Source organism: Nerophis ophidion, linkage group LG13, assembly GCF_033978795.1.
Source record: "Nerophis ophidion isolate RoL-2023_Sa linkage group LG13, RoL_Noph_v1.0, whole genome shotgun sequence".
NCBI lineage: Eukaryota > Metazoa > Chordata > Actinopteri > Syngnathiformes > Syngnathidae > Nerophis > Nerophis ophidion.
Window position 1 is genome coordinate 4,990,256 of NC_084623.1, and position 17,103 is coordinate 5,007,358.

General features: G+C 39.7%; 1 protein-coding gene across 1 annotated transcript in view; it reads left to right on the forward strand.

The window, feature by feature from the left end:
• Positions 1-17,103, forward strand: part of epha6 (eph receptor A6) — a 354,317-nt gene that overhangs the window by 189,632 nt on the left and 147,582 nt on the right. The window contains 1 exon segment of the mRNA XM_061918280.1: positions 9,396-9,551. Within this exon segment, the coding sequence (XP_061774264.1) occupies positions 9,396-9,551 (156 nt within the window).

A 17,103-nucleotide genomic window follows, 5' to 3' on the forward strand; every position in this document is an offset into this window, starting at 1 on the left:
TTTCTTCGGAAACTCGTGCATTACGTAAGATTTTAGGGAGTATGCTACACCATTACAGTTTTTCCCGCAATCGCTTCGTTACAGCAGGAAGGGGATTCATATGGGACCCTAATGTGTTTTGTGGCAATTCCAACTTTGGACTGGAGGACAAGGACTGGCTAAGCAGGCCACACACACACACACACACACACACACACACACACACACAGCTAACTGCTAAAGCTTCTATGTAAGTTAGGGTGATCGATCCAGATGTCAATATCAGTACCAGTATATAAACGATACTTAAGTCAGTAGACCATCCTCCGCTCAAGGGTTTTCTTCGGAAACTCGTGCATTACGTAAGATTTTAGGGAGTATGCTACACCATTACAGTTTTTCCCGCAATCGCTTCGTTACAGCAGGAAGGGGATTCATATGGGACCCTAATTTGTTTTGTGGCAATTCCAACTTTGGATTAGAGGACAAGGACTGGCAAAGCAGGCCACACACACACACACACACACACACAAACACACACACACACACACACACACACACAATCACACAGCTAACTGCTAACGCTTCAAGGTAAGTTAGGGTGCTGGATCCAGATGTCAATATCAGTACCAGTGTATAAGCGTTACATAACTTTTTAGGGAGTATGGTACTCCATTACAGTTTTTCCCGCAATCGCTTCATTTCAGCAGGAAGAGGATTCATATGGGCCCCCAATGTGTTTTGTGGCAATTCCAATCATGACAATTCCGGGGGATCCCTAGGCGTTCCCAGGCCAGCCGGGAGACATAGTCTTCCCAACGTGTCCTGGGCCTTCCCCGTGGCCTCCTACCGGTTGGATGTGCCCTAAACACCTCCCTAGGGAGGCGTTCGGGTGGCATCCTGACCAGATGCCCGAACCACCTCATCTGGCTCCTCTCCATGTGGAGGAGCAGCGGCTTTACTTTGAGTTCCTCCCGGATGACAGAGCTTCTCACCCTATCTCTAAGGGAGAGACCCAAACTCATTTGGGCCGCTTGTACTCGTGATCTTGTCCTTTCGGTCATGACCCAAAGCTCATGACCATAGGTGAGGATGGGAACGTAGATCGACCGGTAAATTGAGAGCTTTGCCTTCCGGCTCAGCTCCTTCTTCACCACAACGGATCGATACAACGTCCGCATTACTGAAGACGCCGCACCGATCCGCCTGTCGATCTCACGATCCACTCTTCATACACTCGTGAACAAGACTCCGAGGTACTTGAACTCCTCCACTTGGGGCAGGGTCGCCTCCCCAACCCGGAAATGGCACTCCACCCTTTTCCGGGCGAGAACCATGGACTCAGACTTGGAGGTGCTGATTCTCATCCCAGTCTGTTCACACTCGGGTGCGAACCAGTCCAGTGAGAGCTGAAGATCCTGGCCAGATGAAGCCATCAGGACCACATCATCTGCAAAAAGCAGAGACCTAATCCTGCAGCCACCAAACCGGAACCCCTCAACGCCTTGACTGCGCCTAGAAATTCTGTCCATAAAAGTTATGAACAGAATAGGTGACAAAGGACAGCCTTGGCGGAGTCCAACCCTCACTGGAAACGTGTCCGACTTACCCCCAGCAATGCGGACCAAGCTCTGACACTGATCATACAGGAAGTGGACCGCCACAATCAGACAGTCCCATACCCCATACTCTCTGAGCACTCCCCACAGGACTTCCCGAGGAACACGGTCCAATGCCTTCCCAGAGTCCACAAAGCACATGTAGACTGGTTGTGCAATGAAATACCTCATTGAGGTGAAATTGAACCATCACCATAGATTCCTAGTCCGTCCTTAATAAGAAAAACAAATCCTATTTCAGATTTTTGAGGCGAGAGGGGCTCCAAGTAATCGGAGATGAAAATGGTAGCGACCTCGGGTGAAGATGTAAAATGAATGAAACATGGCCTCTGGAATCCTTTTCAAGTCCATCCGTAGTCCCGCTCATCGAGTCCATTTTGGAGCGATTTGTTATCCCCGAGGTTGCGTTTATTTCAAACAGCGAAGGGAGACCTGACGGTTGGAGGTCAAGCCCGGCAAAATGCTCCTGCTTGTGTTCTCTTCTTGAACCCGGACGCTCGAGAAGCCTTGAAATGAAAGTGAAACCGGTGATATTTACTTGGAGTCTTGCACACACAAAAAAAGGCCCTCCGGTTGACAGGAACGTTGTTAAAAGTGGGAATAAATGTCATATTGTGCCCAGTTCCCTTTTCAGTCTCCTTCTACGACTTTAGGGTGCCTGGTGGTGGTCTATCATAGATGCTATCTGAGCCTCTGCAGTGGACATTTGTTTTTTTGCACATTTTTTTTTTCAAAAACGTGTAACTCTGACAGAAGCAAGTGTGTACTTTGACTAAACGCTTTATAATCAGGTATGTTTTGTTTTATGGCACACACAACATTTAGAATAAATAAACATTGTTCCGTATATTAGTCGCATCGGACTATAAGCCGCAATGAAGAATGAATATGAGTAGAAACGCTATGGACGTTTAGAAGACCTTGTACTTCCGGTTGAAAGCTCAGTCCAAACAGAAGGGCACTGCAGTGAGAGAACTTGTCCAAAAGATGGCGCCATAGCAGAAACAATAACAGACAAATTTAGTGTCTGCTTGTTGGTTTTTAAACTATCTGTACTATGGTCGTCAGCGAAGAAAAATCTGTGACAATTATAGGCCGCAGATATGAACGTGAAATTAGTTATTTACACGGAAATATTTTGTAAATGTTTCCAAGTGTTGCTTGTGTAACTGACAGAAGCAAGTGTGTACTTTGACTAAACGCTTTATAATCAGGTATGTTTTGTTTTATGGCACACACAACATTTAGAATAAATAAACATTGTTCCGTATATTAGTCGCATCGGACTATAAGCTGCAATGAAGAATGAATATGAGTAGAAACGCTATGGACGTTTAAAAGACCTTGTACTTCCGGTTGAAAGCTCAGTCCAAACAGAAGGGCACTGCAGTGAGAGAACTTGTCCAAAAGATGGCGCCATAGCACAAACAATAACACACAAATTTAGTGTCTGCTGGTTGGTTTTTAAACTATCTGTACTATGGTCGTCAGCGAAGAAAAATCTGTGACGATTATAGGCCGCAGATATAAACGTGAAATTAGTTATTTATACGGAAATATTTTGTAAATGTTCCCAAGTGTTGCTTGTGTAACTGACAGAAGCAAGTGTGTACTTTGACTAAACGCTTTATAATCAGGTATGTTTTGTTTTATGGCACACACAACATTTAGAATAAATAAACATTGTTCCGTATATTAGTCGCATCGGACTATAAGCCGCAATGAAGAATGAATGTGAGTAGAAACGCTATGGACGTTTAGAAGACCTTGTACTTCCGGTTGAAAGCTCAGTCCAAACAGAAAGGCACTGCAGTGAGAGAACTTGTCCAAAAGATGGCGTCATAGCACAAACAATAACACACAAATTTAGTGTCTGCTGGTTGGTTTTTAAACTATCTGTACTATGGTCGTCAGCGAAGAAAAATCTGTGACGATTATAGGCCGCAGATATAAACTTGAAATTAGTTATTTACACGGAAATATTTTGTAAATGTTTGCAAGTGTTTCATGTAACAGGGCAGTAAAACAGCTGATCAAACAAAACAGAAGTCATGGTCACGGACCCACTAGCTGCGGAAGCTAGTTCTCCAATCAGCTAAACAGACTCAATAACTCCACGTTGACGTTTGGGTAAATTTATCAAACTGAAACAATACAAAAAACATACACGTGATAGCATATTAGATCATGTTAAAGACGCTAGCTTGATTACATTACGATAGCATGTACAAATACGGATAAAAACAGTCCTACAGACATCACACAAGAAGTGTTTTAGTTATATTGTAAAACTTAGAAATGTTACTTGGGGTGATGAATGAAGAATGAATATGAGTAGAAAAGCTATGGACATTTAGAACACTGAATGGCATTTGTGCTTCCGGTTGAAAGCTCAGTCCAAACAGAAGGGCACTGCAGTGAGAGAACGTGTCCAAAAGATGGCGCCAAAACACAGACAATAACACACCATTTTAGTGTCTGCCTGTTGGTTTTTAAACTATCTGTACTATGGTCGTCAGCGAAGAAAAATCCGTGACGATTATAGGCCGCAGATATAAACGTGAAATTAGTTATTTACACGGAAATATTTTGTAAATGTTTCCAAGTGTTGCTTGTGTAACTCTGACAGAAGCAAGTGTGTACTTTGACTAAACGCTTTATAATCAGGTATGTTTTGTTTTATGGCACACACAACATTTAGAATAAATAAACATTGTTCCGTATAATAGTCGCATCGGACTATAAGCCGCAATGAAGAATGAATGTGAGTAGAAACGCTATGGACGTTTAGAAGACCTTGTACTTCCGGTTGAAAGCTCAGTCCAAACAGAAGGGCACTGCAGTGAGAGAACTTGTCCAAAAGATGACGCCATAGCACAAACAATAACACACAAATTTAGTGTCTGCTTGTTGGTTTTTAAACTATCTGTACTATGGTCGTCAGCGAAGATAAATCCGTGATGATTATAGGCCGCAGATATAAACGTGAAATTAGTTATTTACACAGAAATATTTTGTAAATGTTTCCAACTGTTGCGTGTAACACGGCAGTAAAACAGCTGATCAAACAAAACAGAAGTCATGGTCATGGACCCACTAGCTGCGGAAGCTAGTTCTCCAATCAGCTAAATAGACTCAATAACTCCAAGTTGACGTTTGGGTAAATTTATCAAACTGAAAAAATACAAAAAACATAAACGTGTTAGCATATTAGATCATGTTAAGGATGCTAGCTTGATTACATTACGATAGCATGTACAAATACGGATAAAAACAGTCCTACAGACATCACACATGGGACGGTTTAGTAAGTAAGAATTGTTTTAGTTATATTGTAAAACTTACAAATGTTACTTGGGGTGATGAATGAAGAATGAATATGAGTGGGAACGTTATGGACATTTAGAAGACTAAATGGCACTTGTGCTTCCAGTTAAAAGCTCAGTCCAAACAGAAGGGCACTGCAGTGAGAGAACATGTCCAAAAGATGGCGCCAAAACACAGACAATAACACACCATTTTAGCGTCTGCCTGTTGGTTTTTAAACTATCTGTGCTATGGCCGTCAGCAAAGAAAAATCCATAACGATTATAGGCCGCAGATATAAACGTGAAATTAGTTAATTACACAAAAATATTTTGTAAATGTTTATTTATATACCTTAAATGTTTCCAGCTGTGTCTGTAACACGGCAGCAAAATGGCAGATCAAACAAAACAGAAGTCATGATCATGGACCCATTAGCTGCGGAAGCTAGTTTTCTGATCAGCTAAACAGACTCAGTAACTCCACGCTGAAGTTTGGGTGAAATTATCAGACTAAAACCATACAAAAAGAATGCCATTGCAAGTTAATAATACTAACACGGACACTCGTCAACGTGCTAGTTAGCATATTAACTAATGTCAACGACGCTAGCTTGATTACATTACGATAGCACGTACAAATATGCATGAAAACACTCCTACAGACGTCACACATGGGACGCTTTAGTAAGTAAGAATAGTTTTAGTTATATTGTAAAACTTACAAAAGTTGCTTAGGGTGATGAATGAAGAATCCATGCATGTAGAACATTTAGAAGACTGAATGGCACTTGTAATTCCAGTTAAAGGCTCAGTCCAAACAGAAGGGCACTGCAGTGAGAGAACGTGTCCAAAAGATGGCACCATTGGACAGACAATAACATACTATTTTAGCGTGTGCTTGTTGGTTTTTAAACTATCTGTGCTATGGCCGTCAATGAAGAAAAATCTGCAACTTAGCCGCACCGATACAAACGTGAAATCCTTTATTTTCACAGAAATATGTTGAAAATGTTTATTTACGTACCTTCAATGTTTCCAAGCGGCGTCTGTAACACGGCAGTAAAACGGCCGATCAAACAAAACAGAAGCCATCGTCATGGCCCTGTTGGCTACGGAAGCTAGCTCTCCAATCAGCTAAACAAAATCAATAATTCCACGGTGACGTTTTGGTGAATTTACCGAGGAATTTGTGAAACTGAAACAAAAGAAAAAGAATGCCATTGTAGGATAATAACACTAACACAGACACTTGTAGAATGAATGAATGAATGAAACTTATATTAGTAGTTTGCACACACATATTCCGTACAATTGACCACTAAATGGTAAAACCCTAATACGTTTTTCAACTCGTTTAAATCGGGGTCCATGTTCATTAATTCATGGTAAATGATGTGTTGGCATATAGGCTAATGCTAACGACGCTAGCTTCGTTACATTATGATAGCGACGCTAGCTGCAATACATAACAATAGCACGTACAAATATGCATGAAAACACTACAACAAACACTCCCGAACTAAATTAACATCTCATTGTCAAGAATGCTATAAAAGAACATCTGCTCAAACCTGTGTTGTATTGGCCGTATTTTGAAGATGTACGGCCAAAAAATAAAACGTGTGATTAATCTGTGTTTATCCGTGATTAATCACATGAGTTGCGTAAAATAATCAGCTCCAAGTCCCGGTGCCCACACACCTGTGTGCGGATCTACAGACCGTAGCTGGACCGCTGTCTGCTTTACAACTCGCCGTTAAAAGCCGCACTAAAACTATATTGGCCCGTAAAGCTGTCAAGAACACTCCGGCGATGAAGTCCTTCCTTTTCATCTCGGCTACTAACATCGCTTAAACTCCTTAAAGGTTATTGGACTATTTATTACTCCAGCTGAAAAGAAGGGAAGTGCGAGCGGTCAAAAGCAAAGGTTTGTTGATTTGTTTGGAGGTTAGTTGGCTTCAAACCTTGGTTTTGGTTACTCGTTTTTTTCTGTGATTTGAATTGTTGGAAAGATACAGTACGTAAAACATGAAAAACTGAATACAAACATGTTATGCAAACGTGTGAAAAGGAGTAGGAAGAAGCATAAGCATATGAGGGGCCGTTAGGGACATTATTCAGAATTACCTCTTATACACACTACTGAAATGCTCTCACATAAACAACTGAAATGTTTTTCTCTCACACACACTACTGAAACACTCTTATACACACTACTGAAATGCTCTCACATAAACAACTGAAATGTTTTTCTCTCACACACCACTGAAACACTCTTATACAAACTACTGAAACACTCTTATACACACTACTGAAATGCTCTCACATAAACAACTGAAATGTTTTTCTCTCACACACCACTGAAACACTCTTATACACACTACTGAAATGCTCTCACATAAACAACTGAAATGTTTTTCTCTCACACACCACTGAAACACTCTTATACAAACTACTGAAACACTCTTATACACACTACTGAAATGCTCTCACATAAACAACTGAAATGTTTTTCTCTCACACACACTACTGAAACACTCTTATACAAACTACTGAAACACTCTTATACACACTACTGAAATGCTCTCACATAAACAACTGAAATGTTTTTCTCTCACACACCACTGAAACACTCTTATACAAACTACTGAAACACTCTTATACACACTACTGAAATGCTCTCACATAAACAACTGAAATGTTTTTCTCTCACACACCACTGAAACACTCTTATACACACTACTGAAATGCTCTCACATAAACAACTGAAATGTTTTTCTCTCACACACACTACTGAAACACTCTTATACACACTACTGAAATGCTCTCACATAAACAACTGAAATGTTTTTCTCTCACACACCACTGAAACACTCTTATACAAACTACTGAAACACTCTTATACACACTACTGAAATGCTCTCACATAAACAACTGAAATGTTTTTCTCTCATACACACTACTGAAACACTCTTATACACACTACTGAAATGCTCTCACATAAACAACTGAAATGTTTTTCTCTCACACACCACTGAAACATTCTTATACACACTACTGAAATGCTCTTACATACACTACTGAAATGCTCTCACACACCACTGAAACACTCTTATACACACTACTGAAACACTCTTATACACACTACTGAAATGCTCTCACATAAACAACTGAAATGTTTTTCTCTCACACACCACTGAAACACTCTTATACAAACTACTGAAACACTCTTATACACACTACTGAAATGCTCTCACATAAACAACTGAAATGTTTTTCTCTCATACACACTACTGAAACACTCTTATACACACTACTGAAATGCTCTCACATAAACAACTGAAATGTTTTTCTCTCACACACCACTGAAACATTCTTATACACACTACTGAAATGCTCTTACATACACTACTGAAATGCTCTCACATACACTACTGAAATGCTTTCACATAAACAACTGACATGTTTTGTAAAAGCATTTCAGTAGTGTGTATGAGAGTGTTTCAGTATTGTGTGTGAGAGAAAAACATTTCAGTTGTTTATGTGAGAGCATTTCAGTAGTGTGTATAAGAGTGTTTCAGTATTGTGTGTGAGAGAAAAACATTTCAGTTGTTTATGTGAGAGCATTTCAGTAGTGTGTATAAGAGTGTTTCAGTAGTGTGTATAAGAGTGTTTCAGTGGTGTGTGTGAGCGAAAAACATTTCAGTTGTTTATGTGAGAGCATTTCGGTAGTGTGTGTAAGAGGTAATTCTGAATAATGTCCCTAACGGCCTCTCATATAAGCTCGTCCAATCCTAACGTTTCTTCATCTCTTAGCAACACTTATTGCTGATGTTCTGGTCACTGTATTTTTTATTTTATATCTCATATTACATACTTTTTTTATACATACATATATATATATACATATATATACTTATATATTTGTATATATGTATGTATGTATAAATACATATGTGTATGTATGTATGTAGGTATGTATGTGTGTATACATATATATATATATATATATATATATATATATATATATATATATATATATATATATATATATATATATATATATATATATATATATATATATATATATATATATAAGAGGTCACTGATATAGTGGTTAGAGTGTCCACCCTGAGATCGGTAGGTTGTGAGTTCAAAACCCGGCCGAGTCATACCTAAGCCATTACCTCCCTGCTTGCCACTCAGCATCAAAGCTTGGAATTGGCAGTTAAATCACCAAAAATAATTCCCGGGCGGGGCCACCACTGCTGCTCACTGCTCCCCTCACATCCTAGTGGGTGAACAAGAGGATGGATCAAAAGCAAAAGACACATTTCACCACACCTAGTGTGTGTGTGACAATCATTGCTACTTTAACTTAACTTTAATATAGTTTGCATAAATTGCTCCATTTTTGGGGGGGATTATTGAGGGACGTTTGAGTCGGTCACCTGAGCGCCGTATTGACTTCCTCTCCGTCTCTCCCCAGCGTGCCAGCCAGGCTTCTTCAAGGCGTTTGCAGGCAACATCAGGTGTTCCAAGTGCCCGCCCCACAGTCACAGCTACGGGCAAGGTGCCGCTGTCTGCCGCTGTGAGCTGGGCTTCTTCAGGGCCGCCAAGGACCCGCCCACCATGGCGTGCACGCGTGAGTACACACACCTGGGAGGGGCGGGAACGCAAACACGCAGGTGGGACGAGGTGGGTAGAGTAGCCGGAAATTGTACTCAAGTAAGAGTACTGTTACTTTGTTTTACTCAAGTAAAAGTAAGGAGTAGTCACCCAAATATTTACTTGAGTATGTTGTGAAAAAACTACTCAAGTACTGAGTAACTGATGAGTAACCTGTTTGTTTAATGATGACGGCAACAAGTAATGCACAAAAACAGAAAAATAGCAATGAGCAAATTCACAGCCAGGAATATCTCTTAAAGGGGAACATTATCAGCAGACCTATGTAAGCGTCAATATATACCTTGATGGTGCAGAAAAAAGACCATCTATTTTTTTTAACCGATTTCCGAACTCTAAATGGGTGAAATTTGCCGAATTAAACGCCTTTCTGTTTATCGCACTGGAGGCGATGACGTCAGAATGTGACGTCGCCGAGGTAACACACCCACCATTTTCATTTTCAACACATTACAAACACCGGGTCTCAGCTCTGTTATTTTCCGTTTTTTGACTATTTTTTGGAACCTTGGAGACATCATGCCTCGACGGTGTGTTGTCGGAGGGTGTAACAACACTAACAAGGAGGGATTCAAGTTGCACCACTGGCCCGAAGATGCCAAAGTGTCTGCCGCCAGACCCCCATTGAATGTGCCAGAGTGTCTCCACATTTGACCGGCGGTGCTAAGGCAGACATGGCACAGAGATGTATGGATAACCTGCAGATGCATTTGCAACGATAGTCAACGAAATCACAAAGGTGAGTTTTGTTGATGTTGACTGCCAGCTAATCGATGCTAACATGCTACGCTAATCGATGCTAACATGCTATTTACCGGCGGTGCTAAAGTAGACGTGGCACAGAGATGTATGGATAACCTGCAGATGCATTTGCAACTATATTACGTTTCCTTCCACCCACATTTAATGCGAAACAAACACTTACCAATCGACGGATTTAAGTTGCTCCAGTGTCAAAAGATGCGAAAGTCCTGATCGTTTGGTCTGCACATTTTACCGGCGATGCTAACGCAGCTATTCGGCCATGCTATGGCTATGAATAGCGTCAATGTTTTGAAAGTGGAAGGTTTGAAGCGGGTTGAAAAATGTGGCAGGAGTAGTCGGCAGAAAAAAAGGGTGGACATGGGGCTTTGGAAAACCAGGAATAATGAAAAATCCTGGAATGTTTTTTAACTTGGCAAAAGGGGAAATTTGAATTTTCTGAATGGTGGAATGTTTTGAAGGTGGAATGGCTTGAATTGGCTGAAAAATGTGGAAATGGTGGAAGTTTGAAAAATGGCCTATTCATTTTGAATGGGAAAAATGTCCCAGAAAATTTGGAATTCTGGGAAATCTGGGAATGTTTTGAATTTGTTAAGGGAAAGAAGAAAAAGAAGAAGGAGAATAAGAAGAAGAAGAAGAACAAAAAGAAGAAGAAGAAAAAAATGAAGAAGAAGAAGAAGAAGACAAAGAAGAAGAAGAAGAAGAAGACAAAGAAGAATTGGCTGAACAACTTGGAAATGGTGGAAGGTTGAAAAATTGCCAATTCATTTTGAATGGGAAAAATGTCCCAGAAAACCTGGAATCCTGGGAAATCCGGGAATTGTTGGAATTTATTCAGGGAAAGAAAAAGAGGAAGAAGAAGAAAAGACAAAGAAGAAGAAGGAAAAAAAGAAGAAAAGAAGAGGAAGAAGAAGAAGAAGAAGAAGAATTGGCTGAACAATTTGGAAATGGTGGAAGTTTGAAAAATTGCCAATTTATTTTCCATCCATCCATTTTCTACCGCTTATTCCCTTTCGGGGTCGCGGGGGGCGCTGGCGCCTATCTCAGCTACAATTTTGAATGGGAAAAATGTCCCAGAAAACCTGGAATCCTAGGAAATCTGGGAATTTTTGGAATTTGTTAAGGGAAAGAAAAAGAGGAAGAACAAGAAGAAAAGACAAATAAGAAGAAGAAGGAAAAAAAGAAGGAGAAGAAGAGGAAGAAGAAGAGGAAGAAGAGGAAGAGAAAGAAGAAGAGGATGAAGGAGAAAAAAAAAGAAGAAGAAGACAAAGAAGAAAAAGAAGAAGAGGACAAAGACAAAGATGAAGAAGAAGAATAAGAGGACGAGGAAGAGGAAGAAGAAGAAAAATATCAAGAAAAAGACGAAGAAGAAGAAAAAGATCAAGAAGAAGACAAAAAAGAAGAAGACAAAGAAGAAGAAAAAGATGAAGAAGAAGAAGAAGAAGAAAAAGATCAAGAAGAAGACAAAGACAAAAAAGAAGAAGGAGAAGAAGAAGAGGAGGAAGAAGAACAATATATCCAGCGTTTAGTGGCTTGTTGTGATGTGGGTGCAATACAGTGATGGGTTGATATCGGCCACTGAGTGATCATTGTGATATCAATCAATCTTAGTGTTGTGTGTCAAAGTGCATGATTGAGCTTCTCACTAATCGCATGCAAATTGGCTGACTTTTCTTCAGTGATGATTCACACACTGCAATTAGCAGGGAATATTTGCCTGAAATTAAAAGTTGAATGAGACTTATTCTCCCTTAATGAAGAAGTCAGTTGAACAGTCAGTCAGGGGCCGGCTGTCTAAGCATTTTGCTTTTTTCCTGGCCGAGCAGGAGCGTGCGGGTGTTGTGCACGCTGAGAGAGCGAGTACGCTGAGAGAGTGAGCACGCTGAGAGAGCGAGCACGCTAAGAGAGCGAGCACGCTGAGAGAGCGAGCACGCTGAGAGAGCGAGCACGCTAAGAGAGCGAGCACGCTAAGAGAGTGAGCACGCTGAGAGAGCGAGCACGCTGAGAGAGTGAGTACGCTGAGAGAGCGAGCACGCTAAGAGAGCGAGCACGCCCATGTGAGGACTGTCATGGTTTCATCTGCGAGGTGCAATGCTTGGCAGGGTAACGCTCATCACTTCCTGGCTTGCAATATCACATGTCTACAATTAGCACGCCGCTAACATCTGCGGGGTGTGCATGTGGCCCCGGTCGGCCAGGAGGGACAACATGTAAAAAAAGGCAAGCTTGCATAAACCTAACACATGCCAAGAAAGATGCATTCCACTTCAAAATGTTTTTTTTTGTAATGTTGTATATTTAAATAAAACATATATATAAATAACATTTTTACTAGCACCCCTCGCGGCCCCAAAAGGGACAAGCAGTAGCAAATGGATGGATGGATGGATGGATGGATGGATGGATGGATAGATGTTGAGTTTGCAACACTGTCTTAAAATCATTTATTTGTATACATTTACTACATTTAAAATCAATATAATAATAAAGATAAAAACATATATATATATATTTTTGTAAAGTCAGGTAGTAGGTCTTGGTTGCATTATTATTATTTATTAATAATAATGAACAGTTATTAGTGCTTTTAAATGCTTAGTTTTTTTTGGTTTTTTTACTATTTAGTCACGCTTCCAGTCAAAAGTCACATTTTGTGTGTGGTTGTACCGCCTGATTAAATATTATATATAATAATTTAAAAAAAGAAAATGTTCATGATTTATTTTTGTAAAGTCAGGTAGTAGGTCTTGGTAGCATTATTATTATTTATTAATAATAATGAACAGTTATTAGTGCTTTTAAATGCTTAGTTTTTTTGTTTTTTTTTTACTATTTAGTTACGCTTCCAGTCAAAAGTCACATTTCGTGTGTGGTTGTACCGCCTGATTAAAAAATAGATATAATAATTAAAAAAAAGAAAATGTTCATGATTTATTTTTATAAACTCAGGTAGTAGGTCTTGGTTGCATTATTATCATTTATTAATAATAATGAACATTTATTAGTGCTGTTAAATACTTATGTATTTATTTTTACTATTTTAGTTACGCTTCCAGTCAAAAGTCACATTTTGTGTGTGGTTGTACCACCTGATTAAAAAATATATATAATAATAAAAATAAAAATGTTCATGATTTATTTTTGTAAACTCAGGTAGTAGGTCTTGGTTGCATTATTATCATTTATTAATAATAATGAACAGTTATTAGTGCTATTAAATACTTTTTTTTTTTTTTACTATTTAGTTACACTTCCGGTCAAAAGTCACATTTTGTGTGTGGTTGTACCGCCTGATTAAAAATATATATAATTATTTTTAAAAAAGACAACATACATTACATGATTTATTTTTGTAAACTCAGGTAGTAGGTCTTGGTTGCATTATTGTAATATATTAATAACAATGAACAGTTATTAGTGCTATTAAATGCTTAGTTTTTGTTTTTTTTTGCTATTTAGTTACGGTTCCAGTAAAAGGTCACATTTTGTGTGTGGTTGTACCGCTTGATTAAAAAATATATATAATAATTTAAAAAAAAGAAAACGTACATGATTTATTTTTGTAAACTCAGGTGGTAGGTCTTTGTTGTATTATTATTTTTTTTTTATTAATAACAAACAATCATTAGTGATATTAAATGCTTTGGTTTGTTACTATTTAGCTACAGTCAAAAGTCACATTTTGTGAGTGGTTGTACCGCCTGATAAAAAAATTATAATTAAATAAGAAATGTATATGATTTATTTTTGTAAACTCAGGTGGTAGGTCTTGGTTGCATTTTATTAATTATTAATAATTTTGAACATGTATAAGTGCTATTAAATGTGTGTTACTATTTAGTTACAGTTACAGTCTAAAGTCATATTTTTGTGTGGTTGTACCACCTGATAACAAAAAAATAAAATGAATAAAAATACAAAGCATATATGATTTATTTTTTCTAAACTCAGGTAGTAGGTCTAGGTTGCATTATTGTTAATTATAAACAATTTTGAACAATTATTACTGCTATTAAATTTCATTTAATGTGGTCTTTCAATGTGGTCCGCCATGTCTTCTACATCATTGAATGTGGTTTACGACATTATTTAAAGTGGCCCACCATATCATTGTAGGTGGGCTTCCACTTTGTTTAAAGTGGCCTGCAGCATCATTCAATGTGGTCCGCCAAGTCCTTTAAAGATGTCTTTCACATCATTTAATGTGGTTTACAACATTATTTAAAGTGACCCACCATATCGTTGTAGGTGGGCTGCCACATTGTTTATTGTGGCCTGCAGCATCATTCAATGTGGTCCGCCAAGTCCTTTATTACAACATTATTTAAAGTGACCTACCATATCATTGTAGGTGGGCTGCCACATTGCTTATTGTGGCCTGCAGCATCATTCAATGTGGTCTGCCAAGTCCTTTAAAGTGGTCTTCTACATCATTTAATGTGGTTTACAACATTTAAAGTGACCCACCATATCATTGTAGGTGGGCTTCCACATTGTTTATTGTGGCCTGCAGCATCATTCAAAGTGGTCCGCCAAGTCCTTTAAAGTGGTCTTTCACATCATTTAATGTGGTTTATAACATTATTTAAAGTGACCCACCATATCATTGTATGTGGGCTGCCACATTGCTTATTGTGGCCTGCACCATCATTCAATGTGGTCTGCCAAGTCCTTTAAAGTGGTCTTCTACATCATTTAATGTGGTTTACAACATTTAAAGTGACCCACCATATCATTGTAGGTGGGCTTCCACATTGTTTATTGTGGCCTGCAGCATCATTCAAAGTGGTCCGCCAAGTCCTTTAAAGTGGTCTTTCACATCATTTAATGTGGTTTACAACATTATTTAAAGTGACCCACCATATCATTGTATGTGGGCTGCCACATCTTTTATTGTGGCCTGCACCATCATTCAATGTGGCCTGCCAAGTCCTTTAAAGTGGTCTTCTACATCATTTAATGTGGTTTACAACATTTAAAGTGACCCACCATATCATTGTAGGTGGGCTTCCACATTGTTTATTGTGGCCTGCAGCATCATTCAAAGTGGTCCGCCAAGTCCTTTAAAGTGGTCTTTCACATCATTTAATGTGGTTTACAACATTATTTAAAGTGACCCACCATATCATTGTAGGTGGGCTGCCACTTTGTTTATTGTGGCCTCCAGCATCGTTCAATGTGGTCTGCCACGTCCTTTAAACTGGTCTTCTACATCATTTAAAGTGGTTTATGACGTTATTTAAAGTGACCCACCATATCATTGTAGGTGGGCTGCCAATTTGTTTATTGTGGCCTGCAGCATCATTCAATGTCGTCCACCAAGTCCTTTTAAGTGGTCTTCCACATCATTTAACGTGGTTTACGACATTATTTAAAGTGACCCGCCATTTCATGTAATGTGGTCTTTCAATTTGGTCCGCCATTTCTTCTACATCATTTAAGGTGGTTTACAACATTATTTAAAGTGACCTGCCATATCATTGTAGGTGGGCTGCCACATTGTTTAAAGTGGACTACAGCATCATTCATGTGGTCCACCAAGTCCTTTAAAGTGGTCTTCTACATCATTTAATGTGGTTTACGACATTATTTAAAGTGACCCGCCATTTCATTTAACATGGTCTTTCAATGTGGTCCGCCAAGTCATTTAAAGTGGCCCACTCCATTATGCTATGTGGGCTGCCACATTGTTTATTGTGGCCTGCACCATCATTCAATGTGGTCCGCCAAGTCCTTTAAAGTGGTCTTTCACATCATTAATGTGGTTTACAACATTATTTAAAGTCATCCACCATATCATTGTAGGTGGGATGCCACATTGTTATTGTGGCCTGCAGCATCATTCAATGTGGTCCGCCAAGTCCTTTAAAGTGGTCTTCTACATAATTTAAGGTGGTTTATGACGTTATTTAAAGTGACCCACCATATCATTGTAGGTGGGCTGCCACTTTGTTTATTGTGGCCTGCAGCATCATTCAAAGTGGTCCGCCAAGTCCTTTTAAGTGGTCTTCTCCATGATTTAACGTGGTTTATGACGTTATTCAAAGTCACCCACCATTTCATTAATGTGGTCTTTCAACGCAGTCCGCTAAGTCATTTAAAGTGGCCCACTCCATTATGTTATGTGGGCTGCCACATCATTTAACGAGGGCAACCATAATTGCAATACAAACGATCAAAACGGAAAAAAAAACAACCCTGAGCTGAAGAGGAGAACGTGGGGAGGAAGGGAAGACATCAGACGGGCGACACAGGTGGAGCAAACATGGCTGCAGCAGACAGTGAAGAGACGGAGTGATCCCAATCTCCCTCTGGAGGAGAATAGAGGCTGATTGATGGCGGTGGGCTTGATCCACGGGGGGCCGGGTGGGTGGATCCTGCCGGGCGGAGAATAGAGGAGGTGAGATGATGGCCGATAAAGGCGAGGGAGAGAATGGAGGCGGAGCCTTGTTGTCATTTGCAGCACAGGTAGCGGAACAGGACGAGGGCAACATGGCGTGGGCTTGGCACACAGGGAAGGAGTTTTCAAACCTCCCAGGTCTTGAAAGACCGCACAAACACAGACGCCATCTGAGAGATACGAAGGCACGTTTGTACCTTTATTACCGTTGCGTTCTCGGGGTAAACGTCTTTATAATTGGCCGCGGCATTTAGAATTCCGCTGCAGTTTCCCGCAGGGGTGGACGGCGGGTGCTGTTCTTCTCTCACTAAACACTGTATGTGTTCCTCTCTGACAGCGCGGCCTT